Genomic DNA, 23,055 nt, shown 5'->3' with positions numbered 1-23,055 from the left:
ATCAGTTGAAAATTCAGTGAGTTATTCTATTTTACTTGTGCATACAGCTCCTTCCTCAATAGAAGTGAATGCACTGTGGAGGCGAAGCGAGACCCATCCAAGATGGCGGCGGCGCAGGACGCGCTCAGGCAGTCGATGCGGCGTCTACGTATATATGTCTATGGTTGAGAGAACTAGCTTGTGGAGACCGCACGTGAAGCTACGGCACGGTGAAACCAGACTTGCACAAACGTCATTGGTACATCCAATCACATTTCTTTATACACTCCTCTCAGCCAATCACAGAAGCTCCTTTATGTGAGGCAGCGCATTGGTTAAGTTGTCGCTGTTCGGTGTTGTCAATCCCAAACATATTCATCATGTGCACTGCAGATGATTTTATATTTTATCTTGATTGTTAATTTCCGTCACGATGAGTAACTTTTGTAGAGAAGTCATCACTCTCCAGCTGGGACATTATTCAAACTTTGTTGGGACTCACTGGTGGAATTTACAGGTAAGCGACACACGCTAAGCTAAGCTAGCTTTAGCGTTAGCTTTGCATGTGTTGTCAAACTTTGGAGAGTACAGCCTGTCTCTGTCTGTGAGCCGCAGAGGCAGCTAATGTTAGCACCACCGTGAATGTGCATTTTGTGGTCTTATTATCAGACCATGCAGAACATGTGATAGAACTGAGCTGGTACACAAAGATAAGGTTATCCACCAGGCTTTATGAAGCTAAAGCTGCTAATTATCAAGCCTCCTGCATCCAGCAGATGATGACATGTAAAGGTAGCTGTTGTTAGTCAGCGGTGGAAGAACATTTATTCAAGTAGGCTACTGTACAATTTTGAGTATTTCCATTTTATGCAGCTTCATACTTCTATACCTCTGCATATCAGAGGGAAATATTAGACACACTACATTTGTCTGACGGCTTCAGTTACTTAACATGTTACAATTCTTAATACCTGTCCTGTCCGGTGAAAACCATGTAAAATCCAGATGTGACTGTTTGTGATAAACTGAAGGATAAAATGTTCCTTTAGGTGATGACAAAAATCTCCTACATCTTAAGCTAGATAAACTCTGTAAACACCCTCATGGGTCAGCTGAAAAATGCATCGTCACAAAGCTGAGAACAAGAAAAGTTGTCTGTTTAAAGATACATGGGTCTCACAGGACAGCCAAGCTACAAACATATAATGAACTTACAGAATGTGATGAATTGCTGTAGATTAAACTCCCCAGTTGTACATAAAGGAGTCAAAACCAGCACAACCTTAAATATAGCACTTATGATTACCATGACCTGGATGACTGAGAATCTTCACAGACACATTTCCAACCAACTCCCTGATGGTGATATCTCACTTTCATTTCTTCCCAGATGGAGCTGAATATATTGTGGTATTTATGGTCATTTTAGTGTCATAGTCTGCAGCAGATAAATGATGATGGGCTTGTGTTTGTTTGCAGGATGCATCTCTATCATACGATCCAGAGACGCCACCGGGTGAGATCCAGAGCGATGTCGTGTTTCGTGAGGGACAGACTCTGGGCGGACATGTCACCCACACACCTCGCCTCATTGCCATGGATCTCAAAGGTAACTTTCTCCTGTCTCATGTTTTTATTAATGCTGAAAACATCCTCGAGATTCAAGAGTCACCATTCACAGGAGCATAAAGCCGCTGTATCTGTGTGTGCTGCGATTTTTAACGAACTGTGCTGGGCAACTTTATTTTCTTGGTGATTTGTTTTAAATGTTTCTGATTGTGTGTCCTAGTGTAATGATTCTATAAAAGGTTTCATCTTGAGTGGAAACAGATTCATGTGGTAACTTGGATGTGTATGAAGCTGAATCACCTGCCTGTCACTATCTGTCTATAACAGGAAGTCTTCGGACTCTACGGCAGGAGGGAAGTCTGTACGAGTCTGGCAAAGACACAACTGCTGTCACATGGTAAATAAAAGTCTCTGCATCTGTTTACAGATTTTTGGGGCCCAACAGATTTTGTTGTCTTTATAAGTCCAGTGCATCACTGGTGGATTATTGCACCTTTAAACATTCTGTTGTTTGCTTGACACTTTCTGTTACACACTTGTTTTGGTGTCGTTAAATACTTTAAGCTCAGCAACAACAATCTTTAACAGTACTCACTTACTGAGAGAGTTTTTTACACAATGACTGAAACCTACGTTGATGCATGTATCAGAGCCAACAAAGCTCCTTTTCTTCATGAAGATTTTATAACTAGTATAGTCCAAATAAAGACTCTTGGTTTCTCTTTTTGATGTAAAAAATGTGCTCCATGTGGCAGGGAGGGAAATCTCATGATGCACAAAGAAAGTCCTCCAGAGAAGAACTCCTTTCTTGAAGATCTGGACAAGTTGGATGTGAGTATTTATGGTGGAAATAAAACTGGCAAGCAGCTCAGTGATAACATATTACATATTTTCCTAGGAATCAAAACATCACCACCACTACTTCCTGTAGGATTACTGTAGGCTTCCAAACAGGCCACACACTGCTTGGAAGCCTCATTTATAAATGTTTCTTGGGTACAAAGGTCTCAGCTGCATTTGTTTCTTTCTTTTTTGTTGTTGTAATTTTTCCCAGAGAGGGGAGATCCTGGCCGATGCTGATTTTTATTCCAGTTCCCAGCCTCAATGCTCAGGTAAATAAAACCTTTTACACTCTGCATGAGAAATAAGATTTAGTGTCGAACGCAGCAGTGACCACTCTGAGAACTCTCCGACCAGCAGGTGCAGTGAGCGTGGACACTGTGAACGGTCAGCTGGCTCGGGTCCAAAGGGGCTACAGGCTGGAGGGCAGCGTGAAGGTGTGGTCCGACTTCCTCAGGATTCACCTGCATCCTCGCACCATCTCTGTCATCCACCAGTACAACCACGACGGGTAAAGGGCAGCGTCAGAATTCCAACACTTTGTTGAACAAAATGAGTGAATTACTGAATCACATTTTTGTCCACAATGGTGGAGCATCTGGTACATCTGGCTCATGTAGTACCTTATTTTCTCCAGTAGATGTCAGGCTTTACACAGATTTGGGCTTAAACGCTGAATCACTGTCTGCTCTTTGTTGGCTGAATCTTTAAAGTTTGTTGCACCTCCTGACAGTGTCTTCTAACCCTTTCACAGCTGATAAAAACATTAAATATTTGGGGTGTTTCCATAAGTGCAACATACCCGTTTCCTTCCTTTTTAAACATGTTGCTTGTGTAGCACAGTTTTATATTTGTATTCATGGTTGTCCAGGGAGGCTCACCGTCTGGAGGCTTACGGCCAGGGAGAAGCTCTCCTGCAGGGGGCGGTGCTCGAGGAGCTGGAGGACAAACTACACTTCTTTGTAGAGGAGTGTGATTACCTTCAGGTAAGTCATTGTTTCATGCTGAGTACTGAGGTTATAGTTTCCATTTTCCAATTTTCAGTTAATCCAGTTGCTGATGTTTTTCATCCTGTTTCTCTCTCTCTCAGGGTTTCCAGGTGTTGTGTGACCTGGCTGATGGCTTTGCAGGCCTGGGGTCAAAGGTCACAGAGCTGCTGCAGGACTCCTATGGCGGGAGAGGCATCCTAACCTGGGGGTTAGCGCCTGTCAATCACCCAAATTCAGTGAGTTATAAACTCAGTATCTCTCTTCTATCTCAGTGTTTTGTAAGAATGTGTTTTTTGGAAAATGGGCGTCTGTGCTTACTGTATTCTTCTTTTTTAACCAGACTCCAATGAAAGACCTCTACCACATGTTGAACTGCACATTAGGGACAGTCCACATGGCCAGTCACAGCTCTTTCTTCTGCCCGTTGACCCTGCGTGGTGGACTGGGCAGACGACCCTCCGCTCCCATAGCATTCCCCTACCTAACCTATGATGTGAGCCTTAATTTCCTTTTTTAAAATAACTTCTCATTTTTTAGCCTTTTTAAGACATCTTTAACGGTGATTAAACTAACTCAAATTCTAAGACCTCTTATACCTTATTTTGACACTTTTAATTGACTTTGTTTTAGTTATATTTAAATTAAATACCTTAGATAAATTGAAAGAAACATGACAAAGGGAGGTAAATTCTGACCGATGAACTACCACAACACTAAACCACATATGTGGATTTATAAAAGTGGATAAGAATTAAATGATTATATCTAATCTTGTCATTGTTGAATGAAATGTTTGTCTCTTGTCTGTCCTGTGTCTCAGCCCTCACTGTGGTATCACTCCAGCTCTGTGCTAGCTTTGGCCCTGGACGCCCTCACTCTGCCTTACCGGCTGAAGAACAACAGCGTCCCCATGTGGCAGGTGGCCGACACACTCGCTGTATCTGGGAGAAAGGTGACTTACTGCTGCTTGAACAGCCCAACTATTCATTTTGCTGTGTTCTCATCTCTGTAGAGACTCTGAGTTTATGCTGACTGGTGTCATTTTTTTAGGTGGTGGCTGCTTATGGTGCTGTCCCCTTTCCCATGATGCACGGCAGCTCTCTCCCCGACGCCCTGAGTGCCTACACAGATGCGTTGCCCTGGAAACCTCTGTCAGCTTGCCCTGAACCCGGTGATGGTCGATGTTATGGCCAGTGGGCAACACTCAAAGGCTACGAGGGCCAGAGGTTAATCAGGTCAGAATAATATATATACATTTGTAATGTACAGTGCTTTCATGTATTTTGAACAGGAAATGTGTCTAAAACTGAGAGTACACTGAGCATGTTTTATTTAAAGTAGCATAACTTTATTTATATATCAAGACAAGTTGAGAAAAGCAGTTGTAAGTGCTGATGTCAGGCTTTTACACAACATCTTATATATTTCTGCACACCAGATCATGTGGTTTCTTTCAATGAAAAAGGCCAGAAATTAGTTGGAAAAAAATCACTCTACATATCTACAGACTGTATTAGTTGTATCTCTTACATTTTTTTCTGTTGCATTGGTGCGTATTTATAGTGAAGAAATATTTTTTACGACCTTAAAATCTTCTGTAGTAATATTTTAGTGGCTAGAAAAAGAGATTTGTACATTTTTTTGGCTGCTTTTGTCAGTTCAAGTTGCAGTCTTTTGTCTCCAATTTGGCAAATGTTAAGAAAATGGCTTGCAGAAACACACAGGCATTACACACCATCCCAATCATCACATTAAAACTGAAATCTTTTTTAGTGTGTTGCTGAAATAATTTTCCTTTCACCAGCTCTCTAGCTCCAGGGACTCAACCACCCACTCCTCTGCACAGCCTCCACAGTGGGGAAGACATCCTGACTTCCTACATCAGATCTTTCTATCCTACAGCTCCCCTGTGAGTCCCCACACTGTCACATGCTGTGAACTAACATCTTCATCATTATCATTATCATTAGGGAAACAATATATTTCAATCCAACACTGCTGTTCTCTCTCCATGTTCACTCTCTCAGGGCTCTGCAGTTGGTGTCCTCACCCAGTAAGCTGACACCACCTTTCCCTCAGATATTCAGTCAGTCCCTCGATGCTCAGGGTTTCCTGCAGAGCCAGCCTCCTCCGCCTGGCTGTAAGCTTACTTTTATTTCACTTTACTGTTTTTGGAGCGTAAAAAAAACCTCTGCACAGTGATATGGTTTGCAGGTGTAGTTCAGTAGACAGAAAAAAGTTCCTATAGGTAGGAGGAAAACTTTTCCACAAATTAAATTAGGTGCTTTTATAGAATACTTCTTCCCTATCTCTGCAGCTCCGCCCCCTGTGGTCTCCTCTGCACCCGTCATGACCTCCCTGCAGTCTGGGCCTGCACTCGGCTCGTGGCTGTCTGAGCTACACCGTGGTGTCAGCGCTTTAGACATTCGCCGCGTGGCCCCCAGCTTCCTTTCCCAGGGGCCTGAAATGGCCGACTACCAGGAGGCATTGGAGCAGCTGCGCCTACTGGCCCGGTGTTACCGTGACGACAGCGGTGGGGTGATGCACTCCTCCTCAGAAGAGGATGATGATGACTGACACTGGCAGTCTTTTGGGCAATGATCTGGATCGACTGAACGCTGCTAACCTGACTAACACAAGCCAGTCTGCTTTTGTTTGCCAGCCTGCATGTGCTCACAGACACACACAGTGATGAAGAGGAGCTATGCTCTAATGTGTGAAGGACCAGGACTGAATTACATGGAAACAGAAACAGGTCAAAAGTGTGTGATGAGTTGAAACAGACACAGGTGAGGGAATATTAAACGGTTTAAAGTGGGGCTGTTCGAGGTGCTTATCTGTAGTCAGGGTGTTATCTACAGTAGGTGTCGGTCTGCATTTCCCATTTGGAGAAGCAGGCATAAGTAGCGACATGGAAGCTAAGTGACAAACTGCTGTCGACGGGGGCAGCAGCTAAACATCTTTTAGCCACCCGAAAAAATTTATCAGTTCAAGTGTATGCTACATTTAGAATATTTTCACTGCTTTATCATACAGTCCTCTCCAATGGCGAACTTCAGCATTTGGCCAGGCTCATTTTAACTCACAGAACCTGGGAGCTACTGGTCTGCAGCTGCCTCGATCGATGTGTTTGTTTGTTTGTGTTGTGTGACTTTGGTAAATCTGAACTAACCCTTCAAAATACTAAAGTCACACAAAAACATAAACTGATCGAAGCACTGGTAGACGAGCAGCTCCTGTTTTTGTCAATAGAGTCTGGTGGCTTTGAAGAGAGCATAGATAACGGCTTGAGTTCCCCGTTGGAAAGAGCTGACTGACAAGATTAAGAGGTGAAAATATTCCAAAATGTGGCATACACTTAAATCGATTGTGATTTTTTTTTAGTTGGCTAAATTACTTTTTGTTGCTGCCCCTGTGCTCCGAGTTAGTACTTCTGTCTGCTTTTCCAAACAGGGACATGCTGACCGACATCAACTGCATGTAATACACTGACCATGGTCAAGTACCTCATACAATCCTACTTCAAAAGATCCAGACTGTCCCATTTAAGAAGTTAAACCTCTGGATGTAGCGTCACGTATGGACTGCGGTTACATTTCCTCAAGTGACTGTTTATCTGTAATTAACTGTTTTATACTCGGTATACACTATAAAAAGATTGTTTACATTGAGATGTTGTCACACTTCTGTTTTGAGCACAGGTTGCTCACTCGAAGGAATTAACAGCACATATGTTCGGTGTCATTGTGGAAACCACTTACCTTATCTCATTGCCAGCGCTGAAAGTGACCAGCAGGCAGAAAAAGCAAAATGCCACTTTTATAATAAACAATTTAAATCTAGCAACCACCAGTGCCTTGTCTTTTTATTTGACAGTTTGTTAAATTTTACGTTTTATTCAAAATTTTAACCATGGTTTAATTGTGGTAAAATGTTTTTTGTAGTACTGTGGATAACTAAAGAAAATCCTGGTTGACTGAAATTCTACCTACTCTTGGAACAATTGATAGGTGGATAAGGGGAAAATGATCTGCACTCTTTCCCTAGATGAACTAAATCAGCCACAGTGCACTGAGTACATTTTACATGGTAGCGTTGTGTCCACAAATCATTTTATTCCTGTCACAGAGCTCGACATTAACACTCACCCAGGGTAAGTTAACTGTATTCAGTGGAATGCCTTGAGTGAAAAAACAAATGTGATGTCCACTGTGATATTACCTAAAAAGAAAAACTGTACACTTTTCCAGCTTAGCTGTATGTATAACTTCATCTCACCACTTAACGAGACTGATGAGAAAAAAATCTGACATACTGGGAACTATAGGAGGTAACTGGGGTTAACGATAACATAGCGTTAAATATCTCAAACACTGCATGCAAGAGAGACACTTTTTTTGGGCCCAGAAGCTAATGTTAACGACTACGCCTTTCAGAAGCTTTACAATCCAGCCCTCAACTGCGGCGTCTTTTAGGAGACTTAGTAATATAAATCCATACAGATAAAAGCTGATACTGAAAGTCATCAGCAATCATTTATCAACAACTTGTAATTAATATCTACCCCCTCTCACTGACAATATAAAATAAATCCAATGACAAAATGTATTACAGGCATTTTCTTTTAATCCGAAATAAAACGATACAAGGATTTCACAAAAGGTGAGGAGACGTTAGAACATATTCCCACCACAGTATGCTTTTACATTTGATTAAAAAAAGGCTAAGACACATACCTTACCATCAATTAAACTTATAAAACTGAGATTGCACCCTGATATTTTACAAACACCCCCACACGAGACAGCTCTAATGAAAAAATATGTCGAGTAAAAGTCAAATGAAATGGAACAATGTGTGCATAAAAGACATCGAGCACGAGTGCCTGGTATTCTACAACTATTTATCAAAAAACAGGAGGCAGGGGTAGTGTTGTGGGGTCTGGGGAATGTAAATGGAGGGCAGGGGGAAACACTGGGATAAGGGCTCAAGACAAACAGTCCAAAATCTGAACTAAGAGCGGGAACGGGAGCGAGAGCGAGACTGGGAGCGGGATTTAGAGCGGGACTCTGAGCGGGAGGCGGATCGGGAGCGGGAGTGGGCTTTGGCGGGTGTGGGAGAGCGTGATTTGGACTTTGATTTAGACCTGGCTCTGGATTTGGATTCAGCGGGGGAGCATGAACGAGATCGGGAGCCCCTCTCAGGCTCACCTCCCTCGTCGTCACTCTTAGGTGGCTCGCGGCCCTTTGAGCCAGATTTCCTGGAGCGATCCTTCATTCCTGACCTGGAGCGAGACCTGGAGCGAGAGCGAGATCTGGACCTGGAGTCTTCCTTCTTGTTCTTCTTCCCCTCTTTCTTGCTCTTTTTGCTCTTGGGACTGCGACTCCTGCTGCGGTCCTTGTTCTTCTGAGCACCGTTGCTCCGCTCTTCTTCCTCCTTCTTGCCCTTGACCTTATTCTTCTTGCTACGAGATCGGCTGCGGGAGCGGGACGCAGCTCTGTGGACAAAATTAAAAAGCAGAACTCAGTGCTGGTTGGCTCGATTGGGGAAAGCTTAAATTGTTTAACGAGAGGATAAGAGAGAGAGAGAGGTTGCAGGAACAGAGGAGTCCGTCTACAAAGCAATGTACAGGTGTCACGAGACGCAGATCATGTAGGCAATGACAACATTCTTTAGTATGCTTGCCAGATCAAATGCATACAATCTACCACTAATGCAAACCTTGGCTTGCACTGAGGAGTGAGAAGTCCACGTGAGACACGTACGGACCTTCAGCGGACAGAGAAGTGACCACGCTGTGCAGCCTTGGCCTACTCATATTAAACAGCTGTAGATATCAAACTACTACTTGCTGTCATCAGCTACAGGCTACACGTACACCAGTGCATGCACCTGTGCACTTTCATGGACTTGTAAAAACCTTTTTATAGAAACATACACTCTCATATTACTGCTACTAACTGGTTATGAGGTGCCAATATCTTAATGTGGATTTTATAGGCAGCCGCTGAAATGCTTGAGATGTAGCATGCAGTGGATTTTTGGAGATCAAATGCACAGTTTGTCCTCAGTAGCAAGTTACTTTATCTCACCATTTACTGGCGGCTCTCCCCCTGCAGAAATGTCATGTATCTACAAATTGTCTTCCGATAGTTCTGATTTCTCACCTGGAGTGGGAGCGGCTGCGACTGCTGCTCTCACTGCGGCTATGGCTCTTGCGAGACCTGCGGCTCCTGGAGCGGGACCTGAGAAAACACATATTAACAGTTAGCAAACTGCAGTGGTGATTGTTATGATGCTTTATCCATATCTGCAACTGTATGTCCCACTTTCAAACCATGTTTCAAGCACTACATGTGGTACATGGTAAGGTTATTTTATGATGTGCATCTAGACTTCCTCATGTTCTGCTGCTGTGCTTAGAAACATCAATGTGCACCAGAGAGCCATGTGCAGTTACAGCAACGTGTCTAACCTGGAACGGCTGCGACTGCGGGAATAAGAGCGTCTGCTGCGCCTGGCTCCGGGGCGGTCCTCGATGAGCCGGATCTTTCTACCATTCACTTCTGTGCCGTCGAGCTTCTCCAGAGCCCTCTTCATGTCCGAGTAGAGCCTGAACTCGATCACCCCTTCATTCCTCCGTCCCTTGTGGGTGTCAGCATAAGTCACCTCCCCCGCCTGCCTCATGTAGTCCTTTAGAGAAACACAAAGTAATCAGAAATAAAGTGACGATGCAACCGTTTTGCTCAGCTGAAAGAAAACTCTAAGAAGTGGTGACAGACACTGGTGCGATTCAGCCATCAGTGCACTGTTTCGTGTTTGCATACTAATCTAAAAGTGTGCCATCGTTTCTTCTGCTTTTAATTTTTCAATGGTGAAATCTTGGAAGTATGCACAGTAATGATTTATTTTTACATCTGTTTTCGAAATGCAACTGTTCTGACTAATTGTCCATCAATCCTGTAATACAGGTCTGAAACTTGTGTGTTTGTACTTCTAAATTCTAAGTTGATAAGGACTCGAGAGCAGATCAATGAGATAACACTTTTGGTGTACTGCTTATTGGCTCTGGACATCACTTCCTGATGACCTAAAAATACAAGCTTTGCAAGAAACACACACACACACACCAACCAAAAAAAACCACACTACATACCTTCAAATCCTGCCAACTGCAGCGGCTGGAAAGATTCTCAACAATGAGCCGATAATCTGTCCTTATAGGTGGACCATATCTGTCTCTTCCCCAGCGCCCATATCCACCTTTTAAAGGTAACAAGGAAAGGAGAGGAGCAATGAGGACCAGAAAAGAAACGGGGATGGTGCATTTATTCTAAACTCCAAGCTACATTCTAGAAAATATATAAATATTCACTTGGGAAAAGGAAATGAAAAAAGGGAAAAAGCAAAAGGTGAAAAAATAAGACTTACAAAAAGAAAAAAAAAAAAGCCTTAAATCCTTAAAAAAAAATCTTTCTACAAATTAAAAACTTAATTTAAAAGCCTGAACCTATACAACACATCTGTAGCTTAATAAATTTGGGTCAAAATTCAATAAACCTATCTTCAAGATTAGAAGGAAAAAAAAAATCAAATTCAAAAACATAACTGATCGAGGAAGTACTTACGGTGAACTAAAGCAAGTTTCTAAGCTATCCTATCTAAAAACATTTCACTGTTACAAAACATGTTCTTTTTTTCAGGCACCTATAAGAGCTGAACCCACATCTCTTCCTAACCCCATGGCATCCTCACCACCCGGCCTGGGCCTAATGGGAAAAGCGGTCTTCATTCACAATGGCTCCCTTTTTTGGTCTGCCCAGGGGCCCAGAATGGTCAAACCACACTCTTGGAAAGGGGGGACACCATGGCCAGCAATAGGGGCAGGCAGTCAGCAAAGGACTCTTTCAATTAAAACATTGAGGTTCTTTGTTAAATCTTTACCTTTAAATTGACAATCATTTTAAATAAAATAAAAAAACGGTATAAGACATCAATAGATTACAAGATATTTAACAATAAAATGGTTATTTTACAGTATTTAAATTAAGACATTTATATCCTTTCCACCAGTAAGCCATTTCCCCATCACACATTCACATGTAACTGCATTCAAAATATTTTTAAGTCATTGGTGGCTCTTGTGCACATAGATTTAATCGTGCCATGTAGTGATATGGAAATCTCCTCCAACACCTACTGTTCAGTTGATGAAAAAAACTGTAAAGTGCTGTGAGTGGTGCTAATCTATTTGCATGACAGTTAAAAACAAAAGTGCCCTGGTCCGAAACTAAGACATGCCTTTATGTTAAACAGGCCATCCAAAACATGGAGGCCTCACTGAAACCAGAACAATAGATTTATACTGATGAAATTAAGATGAGGGGGTGTGGATGGGTGTGTGCAGCTCAAGGAAAAAACTGAAATGAAAACAACAGTTTCATCGAAAGTGTGCAAGTTAAAAGGGGGACAGACACGGTTTCGTTATAAGGGTCAGACATGAGGTACCAGTAGAGCTGGGTGATACAGAAATAAATGAAACTTAAATATTTCCTAGCAGTTGGCCTGGTTCCAGACCTCTAAATTTTTCAGCAACTCAGATGATACTGATATTCAAAAGCAGCCATAGAAATGCTGAAATTTCTGTGACAATTTAATATTTATCTACATTGGACTGGCGGCACTTTTTGTCGGGTTTTTAGTAGAATACCAGAAAGGTCGAAATTCCATTACTTTTATGGCTCGGCAAAGACAATGTTCTTTCAATATCTCAGTATTCTCATTTTCAACTCATCGCCCGGCTCAGGGTACCACCTACAGCAACAAATGTTTGACAAGTATAAGCCGTAGTCAATCCACCTCTGTCAGAGTGTCAAACCTAAAATTTCTAAAGCAAACATTAGGATGTAAACTGTATGCACATCAGCCACCAAGGACACGCTTAAATTTTTGCCCTTTTATCATTTAGATTAATGGTTCCCTGTAATGAATGAAACCCCTCATCAATGACATCATTCATGTGAAAATAAATAATAAAAACAATTCCCTATTGAGCACTTACTTCTTCCACCACCACCGCCGCCGCCGCCACCACCATAGCCTCCATCACGGCGGGGTCCCTTGGTGTGCTCCACAATGACCCTTTCCCCACACAACTCCTTGCCGTTCAAGTCATACACAGCATCATCTGCATCACGGGGGTCATCAAATTCAACAAACCCATACCTTTGTAAAAGAAGAGGACATGTTTTAACACTGGTTTCCAACAAAGGATTGCTATGATGTTTATATGTGAACACATAGTGGAGGTCGGGTATGCACAAGCTGGCCCCCACCATAGCATTGTTAACACAATAGCCAGAGAAACAAAATGCTGACCACAGCTGTGCAACAGTTCCAAAAAGCAGTGTTTTTCAGCAGTGGATCCAGCTTTCAGTACTACGGTACAGATCTCGCTCACATGATAAGCTATTGGGAAGTTTCTAACATTACATAATACAATGTGAGATTACTATTGTGAGTCAAATAAATGTCACAAGGGCAAGGTAAAGCTCAACTGTCTTGCATGTGTATAAGACTAATAATGCTCGACGAATAATGATGCAAAGACATGAAAAGATTAGTTGATTATTCAATTAGCAATATGATGTTTGAACATTTATCCAGCAACTTCATCATATGCATATATACAAGGTTTTCCATGTCTTATACAATTGTAAACTCAATCTTTATTTTGGACTTGTGGACAGACAGAGCACGCAGCTTGAACTTGTTCACCCTGGGCTTTGTGGAGTGGTAGAGTGGTAAGTTAGAGTTTCACACACTTTGCGGAACAATCAGTTCCCTTTTCAGCCGAAAATTATATTCAAAAGTTGCGCAACGTGGAGAAAATTACAAGCTGCTTCTATACGTCCACTTTGGGTTTTGTGAAAATGTAAAGGACATCATTTCACTTTGGGTTTTGTGAAAATGTAAAGGACATCATTTTCGCACATTTTGCAGACCAAACGATAGACTCAAAATGAAAGTAGTGACCGTTTGCTTACCGCGGACACCAATAGAGGAACTAACAGCACGTAACCTAGACGAGACGAGCTCCAGCATTGGCTTACAGCTAAATAACCGCTTCATGTCTCATAACACGTAGAAGATAACCAGAAGGCAATGTGCGTAACTGAACCTGCTGCACGTGTGTAGTAATAAATCTTGTAGCAACAGAACTCGCGCTTGTTTGGCCCGTGGTTTGCTTTCATACAGCCGCCTGTGACATTGCCACGTCTAACCTGAGCTAGCTAGCTAGTCGAGGTAGCGCAACCGTTAGACAAAGCCTGCAAACACCAATTGTTATTAATACTGCATCGATAAACAGAACCACTTTTGCAAAACTGTGCCAGCACTGAAGATCACATTATCAACTGGTTTCTTTGGAAAATGTTAAACACGCTAATCTAGCTAGCTAGAATTAGCAGGCCGAGCAACGAGGCCCACGCTGCGCGTTATCTTCACAGTGCGGCCTGTGCATCCGGCTTCAAACAACAGCGGACATCGACAAGTAGCTTCGACGTTACCCATTTTTCAGGTCGACTTCGAGTATCTTCCCGTAGCCTTTGAAGAACCTCTCCACGTCCTTTTCTCTGGCCCTGTAGCTCAATCTCCCGATGTACACTCTCGACATCTTGGTAGCTTGTGTGCGCTAAGCTAGCAAAATGTGGGCTCCAGCTAAAACCGACCGAGCACACACAGCGGCACTCAGACAAGGCGCGAGGCTGCAAAGATACATACACGCGCTCCTTTGATACAATAGGTCGAGGCTACAGTGGGCGTGTCCTCCATTTTAATGTGTTGTGCTGGCCTGGGTTTAGTCTCTCAGGTGGCTCCGTTATTTAAAGGCAAAATCACGGGATCAGTGCTGAGGTGATGAAAAGATTAATCGATCAACTGAAAATTAATAGTAAAAATAATAAAATAAGTGATAACAATAACACAATTTGTCCGTTTCACACACGCAGATTTGCTTTGGTGTATTATTGCATACCAAACATATTGAGATAAAATGACATCAACGATAAAGACAAGTAGGCTACTGCAAAAACCAAAAGACAAAAATACAGAGTTGCAAGTAAAATACAATAAAAGTATTAAAAAAAATGTACAATATATCTCGAATCCAGCCTGTGGCCCCTTGCTGCATGCCATCCCCTCTCTCTCTCTCCTTCTTTCACACTTGTCTGTCCTGTCCATTAAAGGCAAAATGCCCAAAAAATATCTAAAAAAAAAATTCGAAAGTGCAGTTCAGTTTTTATAAGTACTAGTTTCGTGGAGAATTGTGTAAAATATTGTCCAAATTCACAGTATGAAGTATAAAAATAAAAAAACCTGCAATGTACAGAGATAATATGGCTGGTTTCCAGTCCTGGAATGTAATCAAGTACATTTACCCAAGCACTGTGCATAAGTAGGCTACACTTTTGAGGTACTTGTTGTGTACCTGAAATTATTATTTCCATTTCTTTAGTTACTACTTACCTTGCATATTTAGATAATAAATACAAAATGTAAATAAGCAAATGATTTTTAAATATTATTTTATTTAATATACCCAGCATAATGTAAATTAGGTTAAACTAGCCCCACCTTTGCTAGCTGGACTATTAAAAAGAGATGTACAAATTATTGCATCACTAATCATATATATTATCATATGTCTTCATCTGGCCATTCAGAATACTGACTACTTTTCCTTTTGGTACTTTCAGGATAATTGATCACTTTAATGTTAAAGCTTGTAAAAGTGGTTTTAATTGTAACTCGCCTTCTTAATAAACTTTATCTAATTTTAGTATAGTTGGATGAGGAGCATGATGCTTTAAACATCACCTAAGTGCTAATTATTATGCTTATTATGCTATAATTATTATTTATGGAAGCATAGTCTAGTTTGTAGACTCTGTTTTATCGTCTCTTACATGATCTCTTGTCCAGCACCTTGTTTTATATTGTCTGAATGTGCATGCTTCTGTAAACTTCAATACATGAATAAATCAATCAAGTCACAATACAATAGTAGTACAATAGCAGTACAAGTAGCCTCTCTCAAAACTATAGTGGCCTTCTTGAATTAATGTACTTGGTACTTTCTGCCACCACCTTAAGGAGGCTGGGTCTCACTTTTTTTTTCCAACCATTTATTTAGTCATTTATCTATTTTGCATTTTTTACATTGAAAATGTATTATCACGACAGATTTCTTAACCAAAAGATGATACAATTAAGGTGGTCATTTGATCCAGAGTTTATACCCTGTGGTCTAGATATTTTTTTTTTTATATATCTCCAGGTCAGAGATTACTTCAATAAAGAATTTACACAAACAGTGGACAGTGAACCCAATTTGATTAATATATTCACTGATGTATATAAGACAAAAGACAACAGGCATCTTATTTTAAGAATATATAATAGATTACAAAATTCCAAAAATGATTCCACTACCCGGGTCAAACAGAAATGGGAGAGGGAATCAGGCCTGGAGTTATCAGAGAATGATTGGGATGATATCTGGGAGGGACAAACTAGGACCACCAAGTCAAGATCCTGGCGAGAGTTCTGCTGGAAAAACATAACACGATATTTTATGACTCCAGAACTGAAATTTCTACAACAGGGGTACCAGGGACGGGATGAATGCTGGGGGCTGTGTGGTAAATCAGTGGCGGACCACTTTCATATTTTTTGGAGACGTCCAATTATTTATCCATATTGGCAAGAGATTGGCAAAGATGTGAGGAACATCTTTGGAACAGAAGTTGACTGTTCTTTTGTCATATTGTACTTGGGCTAAACCATGCACAATCGCATGACCCAGGACAAATACCTTTATGAAGTACTTTTGGCCGAGCAAGAAAGCCATTACACTGAGATGGCTACAGGCAAGCGCCCCTTCAAAGGACAACTGGATTGCAATTACAAAATCCTCTGGATGGAGAAACTTACTTTTTCTTTAAGACTACGATTTGACCAATACATAAGATATTGGAAAAATGGACCATATACACTAGGGATGTAACCTATTGACTGTTCTGTACCTTTGTGTGGTTCCTACCAACCTCTATTCCCCAAACCATGTTTATGTGTTTTCTTTCTTTCTTTTCTTCTTTTTCCTTCAACCTGAAAGCACTAATAAAAATAAAATTAAAAAAGACGATACAATTAATCGACTAACCGTATGTGGCCTTTAAAAGTTAAAACCTTTACATCCCGGACTGTATGACCTGCCTCGACACGTATGAGCCGCGGTGGGCGGGGCTAATAACTACCCAGACAGGCATCATTACAAACACACCAGCTGCTCTCCTTGTACCGGTTACTTTCTGTACACAGTTGTCTTTCTGAAATAATGCCTTCAACGTTTTAATGTGCGCTCTTTGTCTGAGTTCAATTTGTCGCTTAGATATTTAAGAGTTTGCAACTTTTGTTTCCAATGGGTTGAAGAATGTGAAGTCGCTTTGGGAGGGAAATAACGGTACAGGACGTTAGCCGACTGTTAGCTTACCAGCAGCAACAGGTCGGTGACAAAACATGGTGATGGAGCGCGCGACTTTTTCAAAGTACTCGTGGATCGACTTCGTCTTCTCTGTGGTCGGAGTATGTACCTTCCTGGTGGACTGGGGCTCGGACGTGTGGGTGGCCACCGAGTTTTACTGCCGCGGGGACCTGTTCTGGTTCGGGGTGCTGGTCGGCCTCATGGTGCTGTCGTCTATCGTGGTCCAGATGTTCAGTTGGTTCTGGTTCAAGTATGACCGAGAGCTGCCGGGGTTCAGCGCTCAGACCGAGGGAGGAACCGTCCTGTTCGGGGACCGAGTCAAGCTGTCCTGCGTGCTGCATGTGCTGCAGCTGGGCTTCCTCTGCAGGTAGGGTCAGTGGTGGAAGAACAACTCATATCCTTTACTTAATAAAAGTAGAAATACTGTAGTATGAAAGTACTCCATTGTTACTTAAGCAAACGTACATAAGTATTATAAGCAGTTTTAGCCCTTTTAATAATAATATACGTTCTGTATATCACTGGATTATAGTTATTGATGCATTTATGTTGCAGCTGGTAAAGTTTGGGCTACTTTTCATTAATTCATAGACTGGCAGGCATCCCAATCTATAGTGTTACATCATAATTTATCACTTAATTTATGGTTTGTGCTGATAATCTGAATCTGCGGTGTAACCAGTAAGTAAAGCTGTCAAATAAATGTAGTGAAGAAAAAACAAATATGTGCCTAATAAAAGCCTAGTAAAAGTAGCATAAAATGGAAATACCGAGGTACAAGTGACTGGAAATTAACTAACTCTACCTGCCACTGTGTCTGGTGAGCTCCAAAAAATACAATTTTTTTGCTTTGTTGGTGAGTAAAGCAAATCTAGCAGCTACTTACATATTTTACCAGAATTTGTCTGGTATTAAATCCATTTAGTGTTAAAATAACTCAGAGTTATTCCTGCTAATCACTGGGTTGGCTGGTTAAAAACTCAACTGTTTGTTTGTGTATACACTGTATATGGAATTGAACAGCTTACACTTACTTAGTAGTGACTATAGTCTGACTGATGGTGGTTACTCAATATGTATGAAGTGTTTCAGCAGCAGTTACATGAAATCAGACGCCCTGCATGTGTGATGCAAACACACTTAAATCTTGACCAAACTGGAATCATGCTCCCCAGACACAAACACATTTGTTGCAGGAGTGTTTCTCTGAAGTTCAGGCAAGCAGGTAGGTAATAACATTTGACAGGTGCTGTGACCATGAATGAAAATGTCAGGTGTGTCAGCTAGTAAAACCAGTGTCTCAGAAGAGAGCTGAATGCTTAAAATGCACCAATAGTGAGTTAATGAGGTATGAAGAGCTCAAAATATGAGTCAGTGCTGTTGAAGACACTTGATGCATCATGCCAGACTGCTTCTATTCACCCTTAAATGAGTACATGTAGTTGCATGAGTTTGGTATGTGATGCCCTTTTCTCACCATCTATGTGTCACACACTCTAACAGCCCTTCTCTGATATATATTCATCCACATAGGCACATCTTTGCCATACGACAAGGCTTCAGGGTGTGGTGGCGGAAAGAGGAAGGGTCAGAGTACGCCGTTTACCTGACACATGACCTCAGCATGCTCCGGCTTATCGAGACGTTCTGTGAGAGTGCTCCTCAGCTCACCCTGATGATCTACGTCATGCTGCACACAAACAAAGCCAGGACGGTTCAGTGTGAGTTCTCTTCAGTTTGATTTACTTCCATCCCACAAAAAAGTAAACTCCTACAGCTGAGGATATTATTTTGTGTATATTATATACATATTATTATAATAGGAGAGGTGAAGTTCAGGTGTTCATGTTATGATGTGTGAATCAAAGTTAGTGATCTAGCTTAGGTTGTAAAAATACTCTTTCTGGGTTGTGGTAAGTCAACAAACACAACAAATGTGTGTTCACTTCCTCTTGGTTGCTAACTCAAGGTTTATCTTCTGTTTTTTGCAGTTGTTAGCATTGCTGCATCAACGACTTCCATAGCCTGGATGGTGGTGGATTACCACCGCTCTCTGCGCTCCTTCCTCCCAGACAAGGCCAAGCAGGGCTGGTGTTCCTCTTTAATCTACTTCCTGTGGAACCTGCTGCTCATCGCCCCGCGTGTTGCGGCCCTCGCCCTCTTTGCCTCAGTCCTGTCCTGGTATATTGCTATCCACTTTCTGATGTTGTGGCCTGTCTTTGTGACGTGGGCCTGGCGACAGGGGACAGACTTCATGGACAGCACCGGGGGTGAGTGGCTCTACCGGGCCACCGTAGGGCTTATTTGGTACTTCAGCTGGTTTAACGTAGCAGAGGGTCAGACCAGAGGCAGGAGCATCATCTACCATTCTTTCATCACCACTGATGGAGGAATCCTGCTGGCGACTTGGTGGTTTTACAGGGACCCTGTCCAGACTGAGTCGTACGCCCTCGCTCTGCTCATTGCTCTACCTTTCATCTACCTCCTGGGACTGTTTTTCAAATCCCTTTACTACTGTTGCTTCCACCCCAAGCTGTGGAGGCCCCCGTCGAGGGACCCAGGCCTGCCTGATGATCTGCCCGATGCAGAAGTGTCCTTTAAAGACTCTACCATCCAGGACGGCACCCTGTCCTCCCACCTCCTCAACAAACGGATGGCCTGCCATGCTGCTCACTTTTATTTAGAGCAAGCAGTTATTAGAAACACTGATAGCGCGAATGGAGCAGAGTCGTCACATCTGTGATGTCTTACTTTTTGTGTCTGTGGACTTGTTTGGTAGTGACTGAAATCAACAGTCTCTCTAGACTGTCTCTTATTTGTGCTGCAGAGTCACCTGGTGCTCAGTTGGGATGGGAATTGATAAGATTTTATTGATACCAATGCCATTATCGATATTGCTTATCAGTTCAAATCTTTGTCGATTCTGTTTTTTGATTTTGGGTCTTTCTTGTGTGTGTTTCACAGGTTTTCAGCATCACAGTGCAACAGTTTTACTATCTCTGAGTCTGAACACAACATAGATTAAATGAGAGAATATTTGCACAGCATTTGTTTTCATCCAGGCTGTTTTAGTCAAAGAAAGAATCTGCTAAACCGGCCTGTGTGACGCCACTGTCATTATAATGTACTTAGATATTTACCCTCAGTAACTGACATGCTGCTCAGTTGGGAAGCAGTAGCACCTGTGTGGAGTGCCAAATACATGGCATTCCTGGAAATGAAGTGCATGTTGCGTAGTGAGATGTTTCAGCATATTGCAGGTGTTTCCATCCTTACTTGAAATGATCATTGTACAGACATACAAGCAGCACTGTTGTCATCTTTCTTCGTGAAGTGAGGCCACACTTTGGACCATATTTTCCTCTACGGCTATGACTCCTTGTTGCAAGTTTCCATCGGTGTAGAAGCAGGAGTTTATGTCATTGTTTTGCAAAGTGCAAATGTCAGAGAAAAATGCCAGAACCAATAAGCTCAGAGGCATACCATTCCAACGGATAGGACAGTTTGGACACGGTTTTCAATTGGACCCACTTCTCGATTCCCATCCCTAGTGCTCAGTGTAATTTGAACAAAAATGCAGGCTCACAAACCGTACTTGAAACTAAGACAATATGGATAAAATCCTTTTCACATACATCAAACATCAGAACATATATTGTCATATAAGAAGTTCCTGGAAAAACTGACCTGCAACCTTGCCAATACCAGCATAGATACTAAAGGGACAGCTGCCACTGTATATAATCATACATTGTCAGATGTCTCAACTTGAAACTGGGGCTAATTTGATACGCTCATTTCTAAACCAACAAAGTGAAGTGTTAGCTTTATTTGATACATTTCTCTACAAAACAAATTGTGTTTCATGATGATGCTTGAAGTACATTTATACGTGGAGTCAATTTGTACGTTTGTCATACATACCGTAGATCATATGGGTTAGTTGATGTTTTTTAATATACAAAGAAAAAAAACACTGACAAGGCAAAAAAATACTTTATATACATCATATTTGGGATATTATAAGGGTTTTTGGTAAGAGAGCTGTTTTTTTCCACTTTATGTAGTTAATCTCTTAATTTAAGTGGATGTCTGAGGTTTTACATGTCAGCATTGGGTATCTGAAGTCATGTGTTGTTTTTGAGTGTTTGGTTGTTACAGCTGCTATTACTGGAACCTATTTGAAGGACTTTGAATGTAGATTTAACCATGAGCTCTCCTGTTATAATATCTATGTCCTGTTACTGTGTGAAACAGCTGTTTTAGACCAGCTGACGGAGGAGAAGTTTTCATCAGGATGATACTGTAAAAAAGTTTGAGTCAAGTGTTGATACTTTACATGTCAACTACATATTTTAAGTACATATTTGCCACACATGACGTCACTCAGACTTTAGGTACAAAGCCACTGGTGTTACTTTTGTTCGCTCATCCAGTGTTTGTTTAGCTTGTTTAAATGTCACATGTTCCAAACGTCTCGGTTTACCTCACTATCAGTGTAAACTGTGCTGCACAAAGACAATCCTTACGACTCTACACGGAGCATGTGCTGTTCAAATCTTTTTGTAGTGCCCTAAAAGTTGATTCAAGTTTTTGTGTGTTATGATTTATTTTCATGTTAAACTGCTTTCAGTTCAGTGTTAATGTTTATAAAGTGTTGTAGATCCACTTCTTTGCCAACAGACTCTTCTGAAACCAAAAGTCACTGTTGGTTGTTCATATTTTACCTCATTTGCCATGTGCAATTATTAAAGTGTTTACAATCTTGTAGGCTATTATCTGTTTTTAATCTGTGCTTTCTTTACACGTGATGCAGACTGCAGACACTATGTGATTTGCATGATGAATTACTGCTCAGTCTCTTATACTGTGCAGTAAAATAACTATTTAAATATGAGAATACTGTGGAGCCTCATTGTTACAGTGACAGCTTTAAATGTAAGTTGTATGTCAAGTCAAGTCAATTTTATTTATATGACACATCTACACAGTTTTTATCTGTCGATTTGGTACATTTCATGTCCATGCCAACAGCATGACAAGTCCTTGTGTCATTGTTTACAAACAAGATAGTCAAAATGCTTGGCCATGTTGTCAGTATCCACCTTATTCCTGAGGACACTACTGTAGACATGATAATGTGCGCAACTTCCAGTGAGATAGCAGAAGTAGCAGTAAGCTAGTTAGTCCCATAGACTGTGGTTAGTACCAGTGGCTAGCTGGTTCTTTTCTAAAGTAATATGCCTTCAGTTTAGCAAATACTTTTTTTTTTTTTTTTTTCTTACAAATATTTAATTGTGTCAACTTAGCATTTTCTAAAATGTCTTTGCGGAGCTCTGGTACCTGTTGCACTGTCTGTGTCTGTAATGACTAACAACTAGTCTAAGCTAAATTTTTGTCTTCAGCAAATGTGTGCTGAACATGTAACCAGAACGAAAAGGGACCGTTCCTGTTGCCAAAGGTACCATTGATATGAGAACTAAAACCACAAGATAGGGATGTCCCGATCACAATTTTTTTTTGCATCCGATCCGATACCGAGTGCTTTATTTTGAAACCGAGTCCGATACCGAGTGCGATCCGATACCTTGCAAAGCATTAAGAAAGAAAAAAAATAAAGCATCCAAGTTGTCCTATAAGGTGGTTCAGCAGCACAAAATGTAAACAAATTCTGAATTGTAAACAAATTGTCCCTCCAGAGTTGCCGAAGGGCTGTGGTAGGCAAGGTTCTGTCTGTCCCACGTTTTTCTACTCACTGACATGGTCAATCTATGTGAAACTGCACATAGGCATTGAGGACTGGCATAGGTAGAAGGTGACAAAGCTACCAACGGGTATGGACTAGTCTTAAGTAAAAAGCATTCAAATCATTTGCCATTTTTCTTTCATCATTAGTATACAACGGGTTCCTTTTCTAAATCATATTTGTAATAAATAATGTGGCCCACATTTTCTTTGTGTTATTAGCCCTAAAGTTATTCTCTATGGATTCCTTTTATCTCCTTTTAGCCACATTGAGTTTCTGCTTCAGCTCCTTCTGCAATGACTGTAATTCCACTCGGACGCTTGATACAGTCTTTAATGTCCTTAGTAATATAGGACTTGTTGTTGGGGTACTGTTTTATTGTCTTTTTG

General features: G+C 41.4%; 3 protein-coding genes across 5 annotated transcripts; 2 read left to right on the top strand and 1 right to left on the bottom strand.

Moving 5' to 3' along the window:
- Positions 1-297: 297 nt before the first annotated feature.
- On the top strand, positions 298-7,219 carry msto1 (misato mitochondrial distribution and morphology regulator 1). Of its 2 annotated transcripts, none has more exons than XM_050034525.1 (14): positions 298-496; positions 1,459-1,588; positions 1,876-1,945; positions 2,304-2,379; positions 2,603-2,660; positions 2,749-2,899; positions 3,260-3,374; positions 3,479-3,613; positions 3,718-3,870; positions 4,198-4,329; positions 4,428-4,612; positions 5,182-5,286; positions 5,405-5,517; positions 5,695-7,219. In XM_050034525.1, the coding sequence occupies exons 1-14, from the start codon at positions 413-415 to the stop codon at positions 5,952-5,954; spliced, it is 1,767 nt and encodes a 588-aa protein (XP_049890482.1). In that variant the 5' UTR covers positions 298-412; the 3' UTR covers positions 5,955-7,219. The 2 variants fall into 2 exon arrangements, with proteins under 2 accessions (XP_049890482.1, XP_049890481.1); XM_050034524.1 differs by having other exon boundaries at positions 2,746-2,899.
- Positions 7,220-7,985: 766 nt separating this feature from the next.
- On the bottom strand, positions 7,986-14,149 carry srsf4 (serine and arginine rich splicing factor 4). Of its 2 annotated transcripts, none has more exons than XM_050034531.1 (6): positions 13,946-14,149; positions 12,439-12,602; positions 10,534-10,640; positions 9,853-10,070; positions 9,545-9,622; positions 7,986-8,874 (listed from the first exon to the last, which is right to left on the bottom strand). In XM_050034531.1, exons 1-6 carry the CDS (start codon positions 14,050-14,052, stop codon positions 8,391-8,393), a joined length of 1,158 nt encoding a protein of 385 aa, XP_049890488.1. In that variant the 5' UTR covers positions 14,053-14,149; the 3' UTR covers positions 7,986-8,390. The 2 variants fall into 2 exon arrangements, with proteins under 2 accessions (XP_049890488.1, XP_049890489.1); XM_050034532.1 differs by lacking the exon at positions 13,946-14,149 and adding an exon at positions 11,085-11,281 and having other exon boundaries at positions 12,439-12,577.
- A 2,549-nt stretch (positions 14,150-16,698) lies between these two features.
- Positions 16,699-21,693, top strand: xkr8.3 (XK related 8, tandem duplicate 3). The gene is made up of 3 exons (XM_050034529.1): positions 16,699-17,287; positions 18,454-18,641; positions 18,912-21,693. Exons 1-3 carry the CDS (start codon positions 16,956-16,958, stop codon positions 19,661-19,663), a joined length of 1,272 nt encoding a protein of 423 aa, XP_049890486.1. The 5' UTR covers positions 16,699-16,955; the 3' UTR covers positions 19,664-21,693.
- Positions 21,694-23,055: the final 1,362 nt, after the last annotated feature.

This window comes from Epinephelus moara, chromosome 22 (assembly GCF_006386435.1).
Source record: "Epinephelus moara isolate mb chromosome 22, YSFRI_EMoa_1.0, whole genome shotgun sequence".
Classification (NCBI taxonomy): Eukaryota; Metazoa; Chordata; class Actinopteri; order Perciformes; family Serranidae; genus Epinephelus; species Epinephelus moara.
This window is presented reverse-complemented; position numbering and strand designations above follow the sequence as displayed.

Excerpts from the sequence above, each read along its gene's own strand:
- msto1 (XM_050034524.1), top strand. The coding sequence starts at position 413 with ATGAGTAACTTTTGTAGAGAAGTCATCACTCTCCAGCTGGGACATTAT. Across the intron at positions 497-1,458 it reads CTCACTGGTGGAATTTACAG|GATGCATCTCTATCATACGA; the intron begins GTAAGCGACACA and ends GTTTGTTTGCAG. Across the intron at positions 4,613-5,181 it reads GAGGGCCAGAGGTTAATCAG|CTCTCTAGCTCCAGGGACTC; the intron begins GTCAGAATAATA and ends TCCTTTCACCAG.
- xkr8.3 (XM_050034529.1), top strand. The coding sequence starts at position 16,956 with ATGGTGATGGAGCGCGCGACTTTTTCAAAGTACTCGTGGATCGACTTC. Across the intron at positions 17,288-18,453 it reads CAGCTGGGCTTCCTCTGCAG|GCACATCTTTGCCATACGAC; the intron begins GTAGGGTCAGTG and ends TCATCCACATAG. Across the intron at positions 18,642-18,911 it reads CAAAGCCAGGACGGTTCAGT|TTGTTAGCATTGCTGCATCA; the intron begins GTGAGTTCTCTT and ends TGTTTTTTGCAG.
- srsf4 (XM_050034531.1), bottom strand. The coding sequence starts at position 14,052 with ATGTCGAGAGTGTACATCGGGAGATTGAGCTACAGGGCCAGAGAAAAG. Across the intron at positions 12,603-13,945 it reads GAAGTCGACCTGAAAAATGG|GTATGGGTTTGTTGAATTTG; the intron begins GTAACGTCGAAG and ends TCTTTTACAAAG. Across the intron at positions 10,641-12,438 it reads CGGCGGTGGTGGTGGAAGAA|GTGGATATGGGCGCTGGGGA; the intron begins GTAAGTGCTCAA and ends TACCTTTAAAAG.